General features: G+C 37.7%; 1 protein-coding gene across 4 annotated transcripts in view; it reads right to left on the bottom strand.

The window, feature by feature from the left end:
• Nucleotides 1-7,728, bottom strand: part of PCDH9 (protocadherin 9) — a 953,506-nt gene extending 945,778 nt beyond the window's left edge. For all 4 annotated transcript variants that reach the window (XM_023186522.1, XM_023186535.1, XM_023186542.1 and 1 more), the window contains exons 1-2: nt 7,161-7,728; nt 2,773-5,943 (exon numbers count right to left, since the gene is read on the bottom strand). In XM_023186522.1, coding sequence (XP_023042290.1) covers nt 2,773-5,808 — 3,036 coding nt within the window. In that variant the 5' untranslated portion in view covers nt 5,809-5,943; nt 7,161-7,728. The remainder of the gene's footprint in view (nt 1-2,772; nt 5,944-7,160) is intronic.
• Between the last annotated feature and the right edge of the window lie 6,422 nt (nt 7,729-14,150).

Here is a 14,150-nt window from a genome sequence, read left to right as displayed (position 1 = left end):
TAAAATGAAAAGATGATGTGAGCAATAGTGCTCACACAACTAAAATCTTCACAGATTGTATTTTTTAAATAAATTCCTTAGAAAGTTTTTGTATTAAGAAATGTTACTCTTTCAAAATGGTGTAGCTTCAGGAGCACATTTTATATAAAAGCCACTAGTTGAAAAGATTTTACTTTTTAGTTTAACTAGAACAGCTGCAGATAGCAATCATACAGTTCAGTGAAAACAAATTTGTAAAGGGTAGTATATATTTGATGTTGTTCATTCATAGGAAATATGCTTCTTTTATCCTAAAAATGTACATATTACTCTGTATATCACTACTACTTCTCCACTGGCTTCTCTTTTCTCCAACATCACATTATTTATTTTTCAGCATGAAAACTTTTAAAAGGTGTAAGCGAAGTCATTTTAATAGCTCTTTATCATAATAGTGAATTACCTAGTTCCACATGAACATTGGAATACCTATAGGAGAACTGCAAAGTGACACATGGCCACAAGGAATTTCTAAAATGCACTTTAGTACCAGTCAGAGAATTGCTCAACATCCCATTTGAAAGATTACATCATACAAACAAAGACTTTTATGACTGACTAAGCCTCAACAAAAGATCTTTTGCATACTTTGCTGAAATGCACTTAACATTTATGCCACTACACTACATATAGGTTCAACTTTTGGGAAGGTCAGAAAAAGTGGTTCTATACATCAATGCTACTATCACCACACATAGACAGAAAAAAAACATGATGCTGGAAGTATATCAGTACATTTCTTTGGAAAATAAATGTCAGACTTTACATGAAAAATTTTAAGTCATCATATTAGTTTCTCAACATAATTATGCATATCATAAAATACCATAAGTATATTGTGAGTGACCTTTACAATAGAAGTAAATAATTTGAAAAATTTTCTTTCTGTTCATTAAAAGATCAACTTTTTAAACTCATTTAGTTTCATAGATTACTTTTCTTATCATAGTTAACTATTTAACTTTTAAAAACCTTTACTAAGCCTGAACATTTTCTAAATTTTAAAACATCAACCTCTTTTCAAATGCTTACAAAGTTAACACAAAAATTAGTTGTTCCAACTTTGACTTATATGTAATCATTTCATAGTTTCCTTTAAAATTCTATACTGATTTAAGTCCTTTCTTCCTGTGTATTTAAGCTCTAAATGTTTGTACTTGTAAAACGCTCTAATGTTTAATATATTACCTTAAGCATGGAAATTTTAGTTGTATGGTAATACGTTTTATACTTGACGTTCTGGGAGTATCTGTGTGACTCATTGTCAAAATTGCTCTTATAAATATTTTATTACCATGAAGCCTTAAGTCATTCCAGAGCAATAAATAATAGTTGGTAAGGGGGCAACTGTTTCAATAAAACACCCTATTTCACCCCACCCTCAGAAAATGAAAACTCTTGATTCTCCAAAGACTAATCAATGATAACTGTCAATACTGTTCTGCAAATTAATTTTGCCTTACTTGATTTTCTAAAATCTATGTGTTCCTTATTTATAAATAAGTACAGATGGGCCATCACCATAGGTGAATTCCATACCGACAAAGACAGAACTAGCATTATGAAATCCTAGAAAGTTGATGTGCTGAGAGCTAATCACAAAAGAGCAAGCAAATGAACTTAAATGCTGGTTGCTCCAGAGCAACTATCATTAAATAAAAGGTATCTTTGGCTGTACTACCAGCTTGATCCTTCCCTCCCCCTTCTCCTTGCTACTGCGGGATTGGCACCTGGCCAGCATAAGCGACACGATACCCTAGTGCCATCTACAGGCTATTATCGATATTCAAATTTTGTGGCAACAGATAAGCCCCAGCGAAATAAATTAGACAGCGCTGCATTTAAATCTTTATTAACAAGGAATTATTAGACCTAAGAAAAACTAATTCTGGATTTAGTTGAAATATGAGTTTCTCAGCCTCTTAATCCCTCTTCATATGGCATATTTCACAGTTTAAAATGATTTATGACAGATAACTTATGCATTACTAAGATGAGAGAATATTTACAATGGATTCATTCTTTTCTTTTTAAATCAGTTATATTAGGTAGCAAGCATTCTTTTTTTTTTTTTTTTTTTGAAAGAGTATTTGGCCACTGTGAACACTAAAAATCTTTCTATTAAGTACCAAATCTTATATATTACAATAAAATAATTTGAAATCAAAGAGAAGACTTCCTATATGGCTTAGTTGCAATCTATCAATGATCATGTGCTTCATGGCTGACGTACATTTAATATTCTACTATCCTGTTTAGAGACTAAAAAAAAATTAACCCCTTTAGCAACCACAGCTCCAACATAATTGCAGTCACACCTTCAAAAGTCATTTAAAACTTGAGATTTGAAGGTGACTTTTTAGATCAAAGGGTAAGGTGAAAATCTTGGAGCAGTCAATTTGGAAACCGCAGGAGCAGAATGTGGCATATCAGGACAGGTTTTCTTCTTCAGCAAACATTATCTTGGGACATTTTGGAATAATTTTCTCTTTTCATCTTTTGCCATTTGAAGGAAACTGGGAGGTTAAAATATTCTCAGAACTCAGAAATCTCAAAGCTGTTCTAAAAATTCTCGACTGAGCCCCAGAGGAATAGAAAAGGGGTCAAGTTTTTTTTTACCTCTTTCTAACTAAGCTAAAGTTAGACCAAAACAACAGACACACTGGCACGTTAATACTGGTTGACTGGGCACTTGTATGCAGTACTTATAGACCAGTAAAAGTGCTCGTTTACCTGTCTCGTGTGTAAGGGGCCCTTTGTCTTGAAGCCTCCTTGGGAACTGCACTCTGAGGCACTGAAGTGATCTGAACTAGTGGAAGAGCGTTTAGAAAGGGTGTCACAACCCCCGACAAAGGTGTTGTCCAAAGGGAGTTCCTGAATCACATGATGCTTTTTCACGGAAACTGGAGTGTCTGGTTTGAGATGAAAAGCAGGCTGTGGAGAAGCAGATTTGTAGTGCTTGGCCAGGTCAGGACTGTTAGGCTTGAACGTTGTTGGAGGTGCTGGGCCCCAGTCAAATCTTCCTATACTTTGTTCCTCCAGTTCAGCCGGCAGGCTTATTGTCCCATTGATAGGTTCATGAACTGCATCATCGGGTTTAGACTCTTCGATAGTAACAAAGTTCAAAAGAGAGCTTTTGGGAGACTTCCTTTTCTTTCTTTTCTTTTTTTTGTTTTGTTTGTTCTCCTGGTTTGGGGACATCCATTCGGCACCTTGCTTGCTCCTCTGAGCTGCTTTGAACCTTGATGCATGGCGACAGCGCACCAGAACGGTGACGAAGATCACAACGATAACCACCATGGCACCGGCGATGATGGCAATCATGATGGTTAGATAGTCCTCATTTTGATAGGGTTGGCTACTATCCCCTATGTTCCTGTCCAACGGGGTCTCCATAGTCCTGCGGATCAAGTCATAGATATAGGAGGCATTTCCAGCAGTATCGTTAACATAAAGGAATACAAGCACAAGCGTGTGCAAAGACTTAGGGTACCCCAGGTCACTTATGTTGACGACCAAACGATGCAATCCCACATCAGTAGGTGCTGGTTTTTCTTCCAGAGTAATGTTACCTGTTACTGGATCAATCCGAAATAAGCCTTTATTGTTTCCACTCACTATAGTATACTTTAGTTCGGCGTTCATTCCAGTGTCAACATCTACTGCAAAAACTTCTGCTACCACGGAGCCAGGAATGGCTGAGAGGGGCACCAACTTAAAGGAAGTATTAGATGGTGGAGAAATGACAACTGGGCTGTTGTCATTGACATCCATGACATTGATAGTTACTTTTGCAGTAGAGGAACGAGGTGGCTGTCCTCCATCAGTAGCTTTGACATCAAAAGTGTAGGAACTCTGCTGTTCTCTATCAAATGAGACATTTGACTTTATGACTCCAGAATAGGGATCCAACACAAAATTATCATTGTCATTTAGAATGGAAAGAGTCACAGCTTTATTCTCTCCAGCATCTGCATCTGTCACTGTGATTACCCCCACAGTACTATACTTTGGCAGATTCTCAGACACAAAAAATTGAAAATGATTATGAGTAAACTTGGGGCTATTGTCATTCTCATCCAGAACAGTAACTATTACAGCTGCTTGGCTTTGGAGGGGAGGGGTCCCATTGTCCCTGGCAGTTACTGTAAAAATGAATCGTTCTTGTTCTTCTCTGTCAAAGACTCTGGAGGCTGTCAAAACTCCTGTTTTTCGGTCCAAATCAAAGAAGGAGGCATTCGGTCCAAGCTGATAAACAATGTCTGCATTTTTCCCACTGTCTTCATCTGTGGCACTAATAGTTGTTAAGTATAACCCACGTCGGTTGTTTTCAGAAACTGACAGCTCAATTACAGGCTGGTTGAAAATTGGTGGGTTGTCATTTTCATCCTCAAGCTTAACCCTTACCAGGGCAGTCTGATTTAAACTGGGCTTCCCAGAATCGGAGGCAACAATTTTAAAGCTGAATTCTTTGGTGCCCTCATAGTCCAACAAAGAAGAGGTCTCTAACAAATATTGGTTGTCATATACTGCCTTCAAATGAAATGGGACCTCTCTTTCAATAAAACAGATTACTTTGCCATTCACATCTGTGTCCTTATCTGAAACTGTAATTAGGGCAATCTTTGTATTGACAGGATCTTTCTCAGATAAATACACGGTGCCATTGATGGGACTTATAATGTACCTGAGGTCTATATTAGGAGGGTTATCATTTACATCGGTGACATTGATGGTAACCGTTGCTCGAGCAGGAGTGGAGCTGCCGTCACTAGCCAGCACTGTCACTTTGTGAATGGCTGTCTCCTCTCTATCTAAGGACCTCTGAACTGTAATCAGCCCAGTAGTATTATTTAAAGCAAAGAGTCTTTTGGTTGCAGGGGCGACCTGGGCACCAAAAATGTACCGGATTTCAGCATTACTGCCTATATCTGCATCAGTGGCATGGAGCTGAATTACAGAGGTACCCACGGGAGCATTCTCTGGAATATGAACCTCCACTTGACCCTCTTTAAACACTGGCCTGTTGTCATTTACATCACTTACTGTGACCTGCAGTATGGCCGTACTGGATTTCTGTGGAGTGCCTCCATCCTCTACTTTGATTTTCATCACATAGGTATCTTTCTGTTCTCTATCCAAGTTTTGCTGAACAATCAATTGTGGCCACTTCTCTCCCTCCGGAGTTTCCACGATATCCAGTCCAAAAACACTCTGCCCATTTAACAATTCATAATGCTGTACACCATTGAAGCCTGTGTCAGGATCTGTTGCTGATGGAATTGGAAAGCGGCTGTTGATCAAAGTGTTTTCTGGAATGGAAATATTGATGACAGGAGATGGAAACATGGGGGCATTATCATTGGTATCCTTGACAATTATTTTTATTTTGATCAGCCTGAAGAAATCATTGGGGAGGATCACCACCTCAAGTTCAAAGAAACACTCATTCTCCTCAGCATATGAGGCGCCAGCACAGAGTTTTTCTCTGTCTATTCTGTTGGAGGTTGTGAAAATTTCCCCAGTGCTGCTGGATACTTTCACCAAAGGGGCATCCCCAGCTTTAGAAACCAGTCTGTAGACAAGGCTGGCACTGGTCCCTGTGGCAGCATTGATGTGAGAAATGTTCAGATCCTTTGGTATGTTTCCTATGGGCACATTTTCAGGCAATTCCTCTCTAATAGTGTAAATAAGTTCTTGAGCTATTGCGGAATCCAGCCTTAAACAGGCAATCAGAGCAGCCAACAGGTAAAAATCCCTCAGGTCCATGATAATGTATTTATTTTCTTTTCCTGGATTTTAGGGTTTAAAGGTTTCCACTGAGGAATGATGCACAAATTGCAAGAGGAAGCGTGCATGGACTGGAGGATGCATTATATCTCATCACTTATTTGGAGACAGCCACTGTCAACACAATCGTATAGACAATATTATTCTTCAGTAAATAAAAACATACTGTCACAAAATATCACCACACATTTTCCCCTGCACATTAGTAAACATGGCAGTTTGCTCTGCCACTGTTTGCAAGTTTACTCTGTGGAGAAAAAAAGCACCAAATATCTCCTGCTTGTTGCATTTGCCGGGAGGAAATAACATTTTCTACTTTTGAATTAAGGACAGCTGCTGTTTTTACCTATATTCACGCACGTTGTTTTTCAGAATACTGTTTAATTCAAAACATGCATTCTTGTTCTCCTCTTCCCCTCCCCCCTCTCATCCTCCTCCTAGAGCCTCTAACCCACCTCCCTCAGTCTTTTTAGGTGCAAGTGAAAAACCCTAAGTATTTAGCTATGGTTCCTGCTAATTGCTTTGTCACATGTCAAATGTGTTTTCTTCTCTGCCACACTGAGTCACCTATTTTTTCTAAAAAGGCTATCTTTTCCTTTCCTCCCAGTTCTTCAACTGCCTTCTAATACAATCTTACTGGGAAACGAGCATCCGGACATGCTGCTGCAGCATCAGAAGCAGAAGTCACCGGCCACTACACATCCTCATTGCCTAAAAGCACAACACCAAGACTTCAGATTTCTTGCCCACAGCTTGCTCTCCTTTCTCCATATTGACAAATTATCCCCATTAGGATTCGTAAACACATTAAAACTTTTAAAAATGTATAATAATATAGGATTCCTTTTCCTAGAGGTGGAAGAGAGTGCCGAGATATAAGTGAAACGCAGCTAACATTCCCATGTAACATCACAATATTTTCTACTGAACATAAAAGAGAGAGAGAAAAAAAGCTATTTCTTAATCCTGATTTCTGGTTAGAATATTAGTAACATTTGCCACACATAAATACTGTAACCCAATCATGCAGGTAAAAAGGCTTCTGCTTAGATGCTCCCGTAACTGCAGTTTTAATGGGTGCAAGGCTCCAAGCAGCTACCTACTTGAGTAGGACTAGTCAGTTCTCAGGCTCTAATCTTATCTGCATTAGGCTGCACAGTAGCTGATGCCCGCGATTAGTTCCGGCAGAGTGATGCAGGTAAGGATGCAGATACAGCCGAGTAGGTGAGCTCTGCCCCAACCGTCTACCCAATTACAAACATCTTTCGTCTACACTGAGGACACATCTAAACACAGAATTTACAATTGTGCATGCGAAACTTTACACTTACGTTAGTTGCCTCAACCTTTCTCCTTTCCCAGTATGCTGCAGTTAGGAATGATTTGTTCCAACACATAGAAAGCCATGCATCTGGTAGCACCAGTTTGGGGAGAAATCAGAAGCAGCAAAACGTTTCCTCGCTGTAAAATGTGTTGCTTCGGACTGGCAAATTAGCAACTCCAGAGAACAAATTCACGGATTTGTCGTTAGTCATTCTCTCCACATTTCGTCTCTCTTACCCACTGGGTCTGGGTTCTTCTGGGTATTTAGCACAGACACAACATTCAGTTGCACTTCTTCAGCTCAGGGATATTTTCCACAGCATCAAGCATACCATTTCCATCCGATGCCAGAACTGCTTAAGTCTCTAACTTCTTGTAGGAAACGTCAGAGTTGCCGTGATGGTGATTCTCTGACCGCTATCCGGGTGACAGTTGTCCGAAAAATTCCTAATCTGTTATCTCTTGCGTGCTTCAGAGACTCTAAGGCGCTCCTTTCCGTCTCGCATACTCTCCCTCTCTCCCTTCTCCTCTGCCCCTCTCTCCTTCTCCCTCTCCTCTCTCTCCTCTCTCTGAACTGAATTTCTTGATATAACTCTCAATAAGCCCAGAGGGAGGGCGTGATGGCCCAGGCCCCGCCCCCGAGCTCTGATTGGCCTGTATCATGCGGTGCCGGCGGCCGCAGCCGGGCGCGAGGGAGGGGGCTCGGAACAAGGCGCTGACTGTCTCCCAGCCTCCCCTCTTCCTCGCCCCCTCGGCAGCCGCGAAAACCCGGAAATCTGATCCTGGCCCCGGGAGAGCCGGGTTCCAGGAGGTGCACTGAGCATGCTCAGCAGGGTCCGGCGTTGGGTGGGACCCGCCCGCGCTCCCCAGGCCCGCGCTGAAGCGGCGCTCGCAGGCTCTGGCAGGGAGCGAACCTCCGAGCCCGGGCGGTCCGGCGGGCCAGGGCGGCGCGGGTGCGGATGCAGGGAACCGGGGCCACCGCTGCTGGAGGATCAGGGTCACTGAGGCGGCTTCGCACATCTCTTTGCTAAGTAGAGGGGCCAAAATGCACAGATGGGGGAGTCTACCCAGGATCCGAGGCGCGAGACGTATAGCCACCCCTGGGTAGGGAGCACGAGCCAACAGATCCCCGGAGCGCGTTAAGTGAACAACACGCCCGGTGCTGCAAATAGACGCTTTTGCTGGCAGGGACATTGGAAAGAAGGGCAAAGAGGGAGTACAGCGAAAGGTGGGGACCGCAGAATTTGGAGTCTCTGCGGAGACCGGAAAGAAAATTAATCGGAGCACTTCCTACACGCAGAGCCACGGAAACTGCCTTGGAAAGAGACAGTGGCAGCGTCTGGGGTCCCCTCGGTCAGCCCGGGCCAGTCGGCTGCGCGTGCGAAGTCTCCTCTAGCGGAGCGGGACCGGCCGCGGCGGTGTATCCTGGCGGTCCCTGTACTTCTGCTCCAGCCGCGCCTGGAAACCTGAGAACCTAAGCTCGCCGGGACTCGCGGCTGCTGCAAAACCCGTTTCCAGCCCACCTCACTGCAAACTTTGCTTCGAAGGTGCTGGAAGGAGTCCCAGACAGCTGTTTCCCAAGCTGTGGAACACTTCCTTTCCCCTAGGCACTTTCTGCTGATTCCAACTTTATTTCCTGTGATTCTTGTCTTTTCTCGTGCATTTCATTTCTCTGACTCCAGCTCTGTACTAAATCCTCACAAGTTTCTTATTTTCATACAGTAACTGGATGGAATGACTCCCCCCAAAATATAGCTTTATTTCTCAAATACTGACCCCCAAAGCACTATCTAGTAATATATTGGATTGATCTTTTTAAGTCAGTAAACCACAAAGGTTTGTGCAATGGCTTGTACTTAACAACGCCTGATACCTGAATAAAGTTTGAAGCATTAACATAGAAACAGTTCACTTGGATCAAAAATTTATTTTTTGACTGACCTATAAAGGTTGTCTGAGAAGGTCTTAGTACATGACTGAATAACTTGGTCTAACTTACAGGAAGAATAAAGGGCATTTATTTTAAACCTGTGTGTTCCCCATTCTGTAATGGGCTGCCTAGGCATTAAAGGCTCTTGACATACTTAAGCACTATGAGGGCATGTTGGAGATTACCTCTTGTTTTTGAGTACAGTAGATTTTTTTTTCTTTTTTAAATAACATTTGTTTTTAGATATTTAAATTAAAATTTTAAAAAAATCACGAATCAAGCCTACTAAGCCATATATTGAATAAATAATGGCATTATTTAACCAACTCATTTGACATCACAATTTTCCAACATGAAATTGTAAGCTCTTTTTAATTTAAACTTTTCTTTGAGTTAATAGTCACAGTTCAACTGCAGTGTCTAAAAGCCCACTGTAAAATCCATTAATCCCTTATATGTAAAATACGAAATACTTTCCTTGCAGATAGTACACTGTTTTTTTTAAATAGCAAAGCAACTTTTATTATAGTAATGTTTTGTATGATTAGAGTGTATATAATTTAAGAACGGAAAGGACTTCTAAGTATCCAAAAGTCAAAAGAAAAATATTGCCTCACAGAATAATGTCAGTGAATTAAAGGATGATTCTTTTATCTTACCACAGTAAACGATCATTTTGCCATTCACAAAATCTACAATTAAAGCTAGTACATTGTTCCAATTGTCACCTATTTTATGCACTGCACTGTTTTTAAATAAATGAACCGTCATTCTGATACATTTACAATAAACATAGCAGCACAGCCACTTTCCAGTTCATTTCATAAGCACCACAGTTATATCATATTCTTATTCTAATCATACCGTAGTCATTTCAAAGTCATGTTGTAGTCGCAACACATAGCTTAGCAATAATTATTTAATATCATTATTAAACGGAATTGTTTCTCTTTGCTGAGGAATAGCCTCACGTGCTGGCAGAACCCATTATTACCTCGTGCTCATAAATGAAATCAGTATGAACACAAGATGAAGGTTAGAGAAGAGAAAAAAAAATCATCATATGATTCCATTTATGACTATGAGACTTCAATTAAAGAAAACCACAGGTCAAAGCCCCAGAATGAGATATGTCTAGATTCTTTTCAAAGGAGATGGAGTTTAAGAGACAAATAGAGCTATGGACTCAGGGCATTATATCCTTTAGGTGTTTATTTGTCATTATCTAAATGATTGAGATTCCTCAGTGGTCTCAGTTTTACCTCTTAAGTCTAGAATAGTTGAGACTAGTTTGTCCTATAATAAATAATCCGACTTCTAAACTCTAAAATTAGAATTATTATTAGAGATCTTATTAATATTCCTAGAGGAAAAGTAAATATAAAGGGTCATATTCCTAACCCTGTGTTATGACAACTTAAGGTTTCTTCCCAAAACACTATATAAATCATTTTCATAATGACAGCTGTTCATAATCCACCTCTCCAATATTAATTTTTTAAGTTAGATCTGTGTAATTATGAATTAGGGAAATATTCTTAATTTCAGTTTTTGTAAGGGAACACCTATTTGTTTTTATGCTGTGTTTTATCATTGTTTTTCCTTAGCGAATTTAATAAAATGTTAGATTTCCAATATTGATCTTCCAGTATATATATTAGACTTCTAATTAGATCTCTTTAATTAACCCTTATTCATCTTTCTCAAAGCATATTTTCTACTGCAAGGAATAATGATGTTCTCACCTTTGTTGTACCTGATTGTAGCATCAGGATACTAATGGGAATTATGGCATTTGAGCTATAGTAAAATTGCTTTAGTGTTTTCTGCTTGTTATATAGGTCATGGGATACTTGTGAAGCTAAGTCACCTTCGGCCAGCTAACTGAAGACTAAAATGCTTTTGCAGATTTAAACACAAACAGATGTGGAATTAATAAAATTATTTTGTGTTCCACAAGTTTAATATTGTTCTATTTATATATTTAAACAATGATTTCCATGTAATGGCATTTAATAACCTAAATTATTAAGCAATTCAGTTTGTTAATTGGATTTTCATCTAGGATTTTTCTAGTTACCACTCAGCGTTTTAAAATTACATTTCACACAGAGATTGTAAAGGCTGTTTCTGTAAGTTACATTTAGAGAAAAGACCGACTGTAATATTCAGAATGAACAAATGACCTCCACAAGGACTTCAAGGCTAATATTTTTAACTCTAATATACCAGTTCTATATTCCAATCATAGTTAAAAATAATATAAAAAATACTTTTGTGGCCTGTACTTCTAAGACTCCTTTAATCCAGGTGTCTTATTGTGTCTAACAGACACTAATCAATCAATCACAGGGGCTCTTATGTCACAGCAGGCATTATTGTCCCCATTTCACAAAAAAGACTAGACTATTGTACTATACTTCTGGGGAAAATTGTGCTAAAAATACTCAGGGTTATTTATATTATCACTGTTTAGAAAATGACAATGCAGAATTTTAACACCGCAAAAAGAAAATTAACACCTTTTAAGGCTATGCAAACTGGCAAAGTATAGTAAGCTCCTTGAATATTTCTGTTGCTTCACTATTTATTATTAGCTCTTTCATTTTGAATACCTTTTTAAAAATCTTTTTACCTTTTCTTTTTTAGAAAAACCTTGTCCAAGATAATCAAATCACAAAGGAAATCAGGTGACAACCTTCATTCTTTTTGAATGACTGAACTAAATTTATCCCAATTTGCTATATTTTTCTGACTGACAAGGACTATAAATGTCAGGCTTGTAGCTCTAACAGTTATCACAATGTAAACTGACATTTTCCAGTGCCACTATTTTATCATGATCACTATTTAAATAAAGAAAATATTGAATTATCAAGTTTTGTTATTACTTCTTTAAAATTTCAGATTATTTATAGGCATAGCTTTCATAACAGATTTTTTTCTGCATCACATGTAGGGCTCAAGCAATCATGTAGAAAACATAAAAAAAGTTTTAAGATACTAAACAGAATAAATGTACAATAATTTGATTACTTTAAAGTCTTGTAATTTCCAGTGAAATATAATGTGAAAATATTTTTATTTCTTGGGTCTTTATGACATTTATTTCTCTAATCTGTAAGGTAAGAACTATTAGATTGAAATATTGACTATTAGCTATTCAAATTACATTTATAAAATGATAAATGTCTAAAGACGTAAGAAAAGCTTGCATATTTTTTGGAAGCATCTCTGCTTGAACTTAAAAATAGAGACAAGAAAATGTTGAGACAAGAACACAGTTCAAGCACAATAGTATTTGCCCAAAAATAATTCAGGAAATAGTTTTTTAAAAAGGTATGAGAAATTTTAAGAATTAATAAACATATTACAATGTATTAAAAATTCTCTTTCATTACATTCTTATTCAAAATAGTATGTTCCCTAAAACAGAATTTTGTGTTACCTGAAATAACATTCTTTTGGGAACCTTTCATTCCGTATTTCTTCAGTCCTCCCTTCTTCATTCTTACAATGTTTTTTGTCTTTTGTTTTTAAATAAACTCACATGATATTCTTCTAGAAGCCCAATTTGTTACATAATGTGCACATAAATAGATGTACTAATATAGGGGAGGATGGATAAGCCTTTTTTTTCTCTTATAGTCTTCTCTTAGGAACCAAATTCCCCCCCCCCCCCCCCCCAGTCTCCCTCTAATTGAATTAGGATGAGTCAGGGAGACAATTGTATATTGTTGACTTCTGCAGTCCTGGCTTAACTCCATATCACTGATAACACCAAAGTAATGGAAATGGGGATTGCTAAGCCTTTAAAAGATACTGTTCTGCTTTTTATAGGAATTAAGTTAATGTTACTCTGCTTACAAAAATTACATGTCTTTGTGTACACATATGTTCTTTAGAATAATTTTTTTCTTATATGAAAATCCTATTCTCTAGTGCCCTGTAATGCAAACCTTTAAATAGTCCTACAATGTACCATGTCTTTTCATTCCCATGCTTATGAATTTACTGTTCTGCAGCCACAGATTAGTAAAACATTCAGAAAGAATTAAGAGAATGTCAAAGAAACTTCTTGACTTCAGGGAATGGGGTTGGTAAGTAAGCCAGAATATATCATAAAAAAGATTAATTTTTTAAAATAGTATGTTGTAAGAAACATTATATGTGGAGCTTATAAGAAACTCTAATTTAAAACGTTATCCTTGGAAAAATATCACTTGTAAAATATAAGACAAACAATAAGTACCTGTAATAATAACATTGAAAAGATTATGAATGTTTCCTGATGTCACAAAAATATTCACATAATGTTTTGATTTTAAAGAACAAATGAGTACCGTGTTTTGCATCTATGGGCTAGTTGCAAATTACTTATGTAATTTCTACACATTACAACTATACCAATGTAGGTGTCCTTAATGGCTATGCTAAAAGAGAGTAATTACATTATTTTTGAATAATATTTGTCCCTCACCAGGAGATGAGGCCAACTTTTCGGTATAATAGATAAGTGGATTCTAAAGACCAGGTGAAACTTCAGGTAAATGCCACAATTAGTTGAAAAAGGTAGAAGTGATAATTATATAAAATAATTGCAAAGTGTGTAAGGGAGAAATCCATTGTTAAAAAATATATTAATCAGCTCATTCAAAAGCCTATTTTCAAAGACATACTATATTTAAAAAATAAAGATTAAAGATATGTGCTATGTTGAAAAAAAATCGTACTACCCTGAAAATATTTTCTACTTTGTGTATACCCATCACAATATCTCTTTTACGTTTTAGATTTTAAATATTTTGCTTGTTACATCAATCTTAATAGTTTGAATACTCACTAGCAAGTAAGTTCTTGATTACATAAATATACTACCAAATTATTTTTAATCTTTATATTGGTTCAGATGGTTTATTGGGTTTATTATTATAAGAATAACATTGTGCTAAAGTTGACTTCTTCTTGATTTAAATAACATTCCAGAATATTAACTGAACCTGAGTCCATGTTTCTCAAACTTTAATGTGAGTAAAATAGCCCAGAGATCTTGTTAAATTAAAATGTA

Source organism: Piliocolobus tephrosceles, chromosome X, assembly GCF_002776525.5.
Source record: "Piliocolobus tephrosceles isolate RC106 chromosome X, ASM277652v3, whole genome shotgun sequence".
Classification (NCBI taxonomy): Eukaryota; Metazoa; Chordata; class Mammalia; order Primates; family Cercopithecidae; genus Piliocolobus; species Piliocolobus tephrosceles.
Note: the sequence above shows the minus strand (reverse complement) of the source record. Positions and strands in the feature narration are given on the sequence as shown.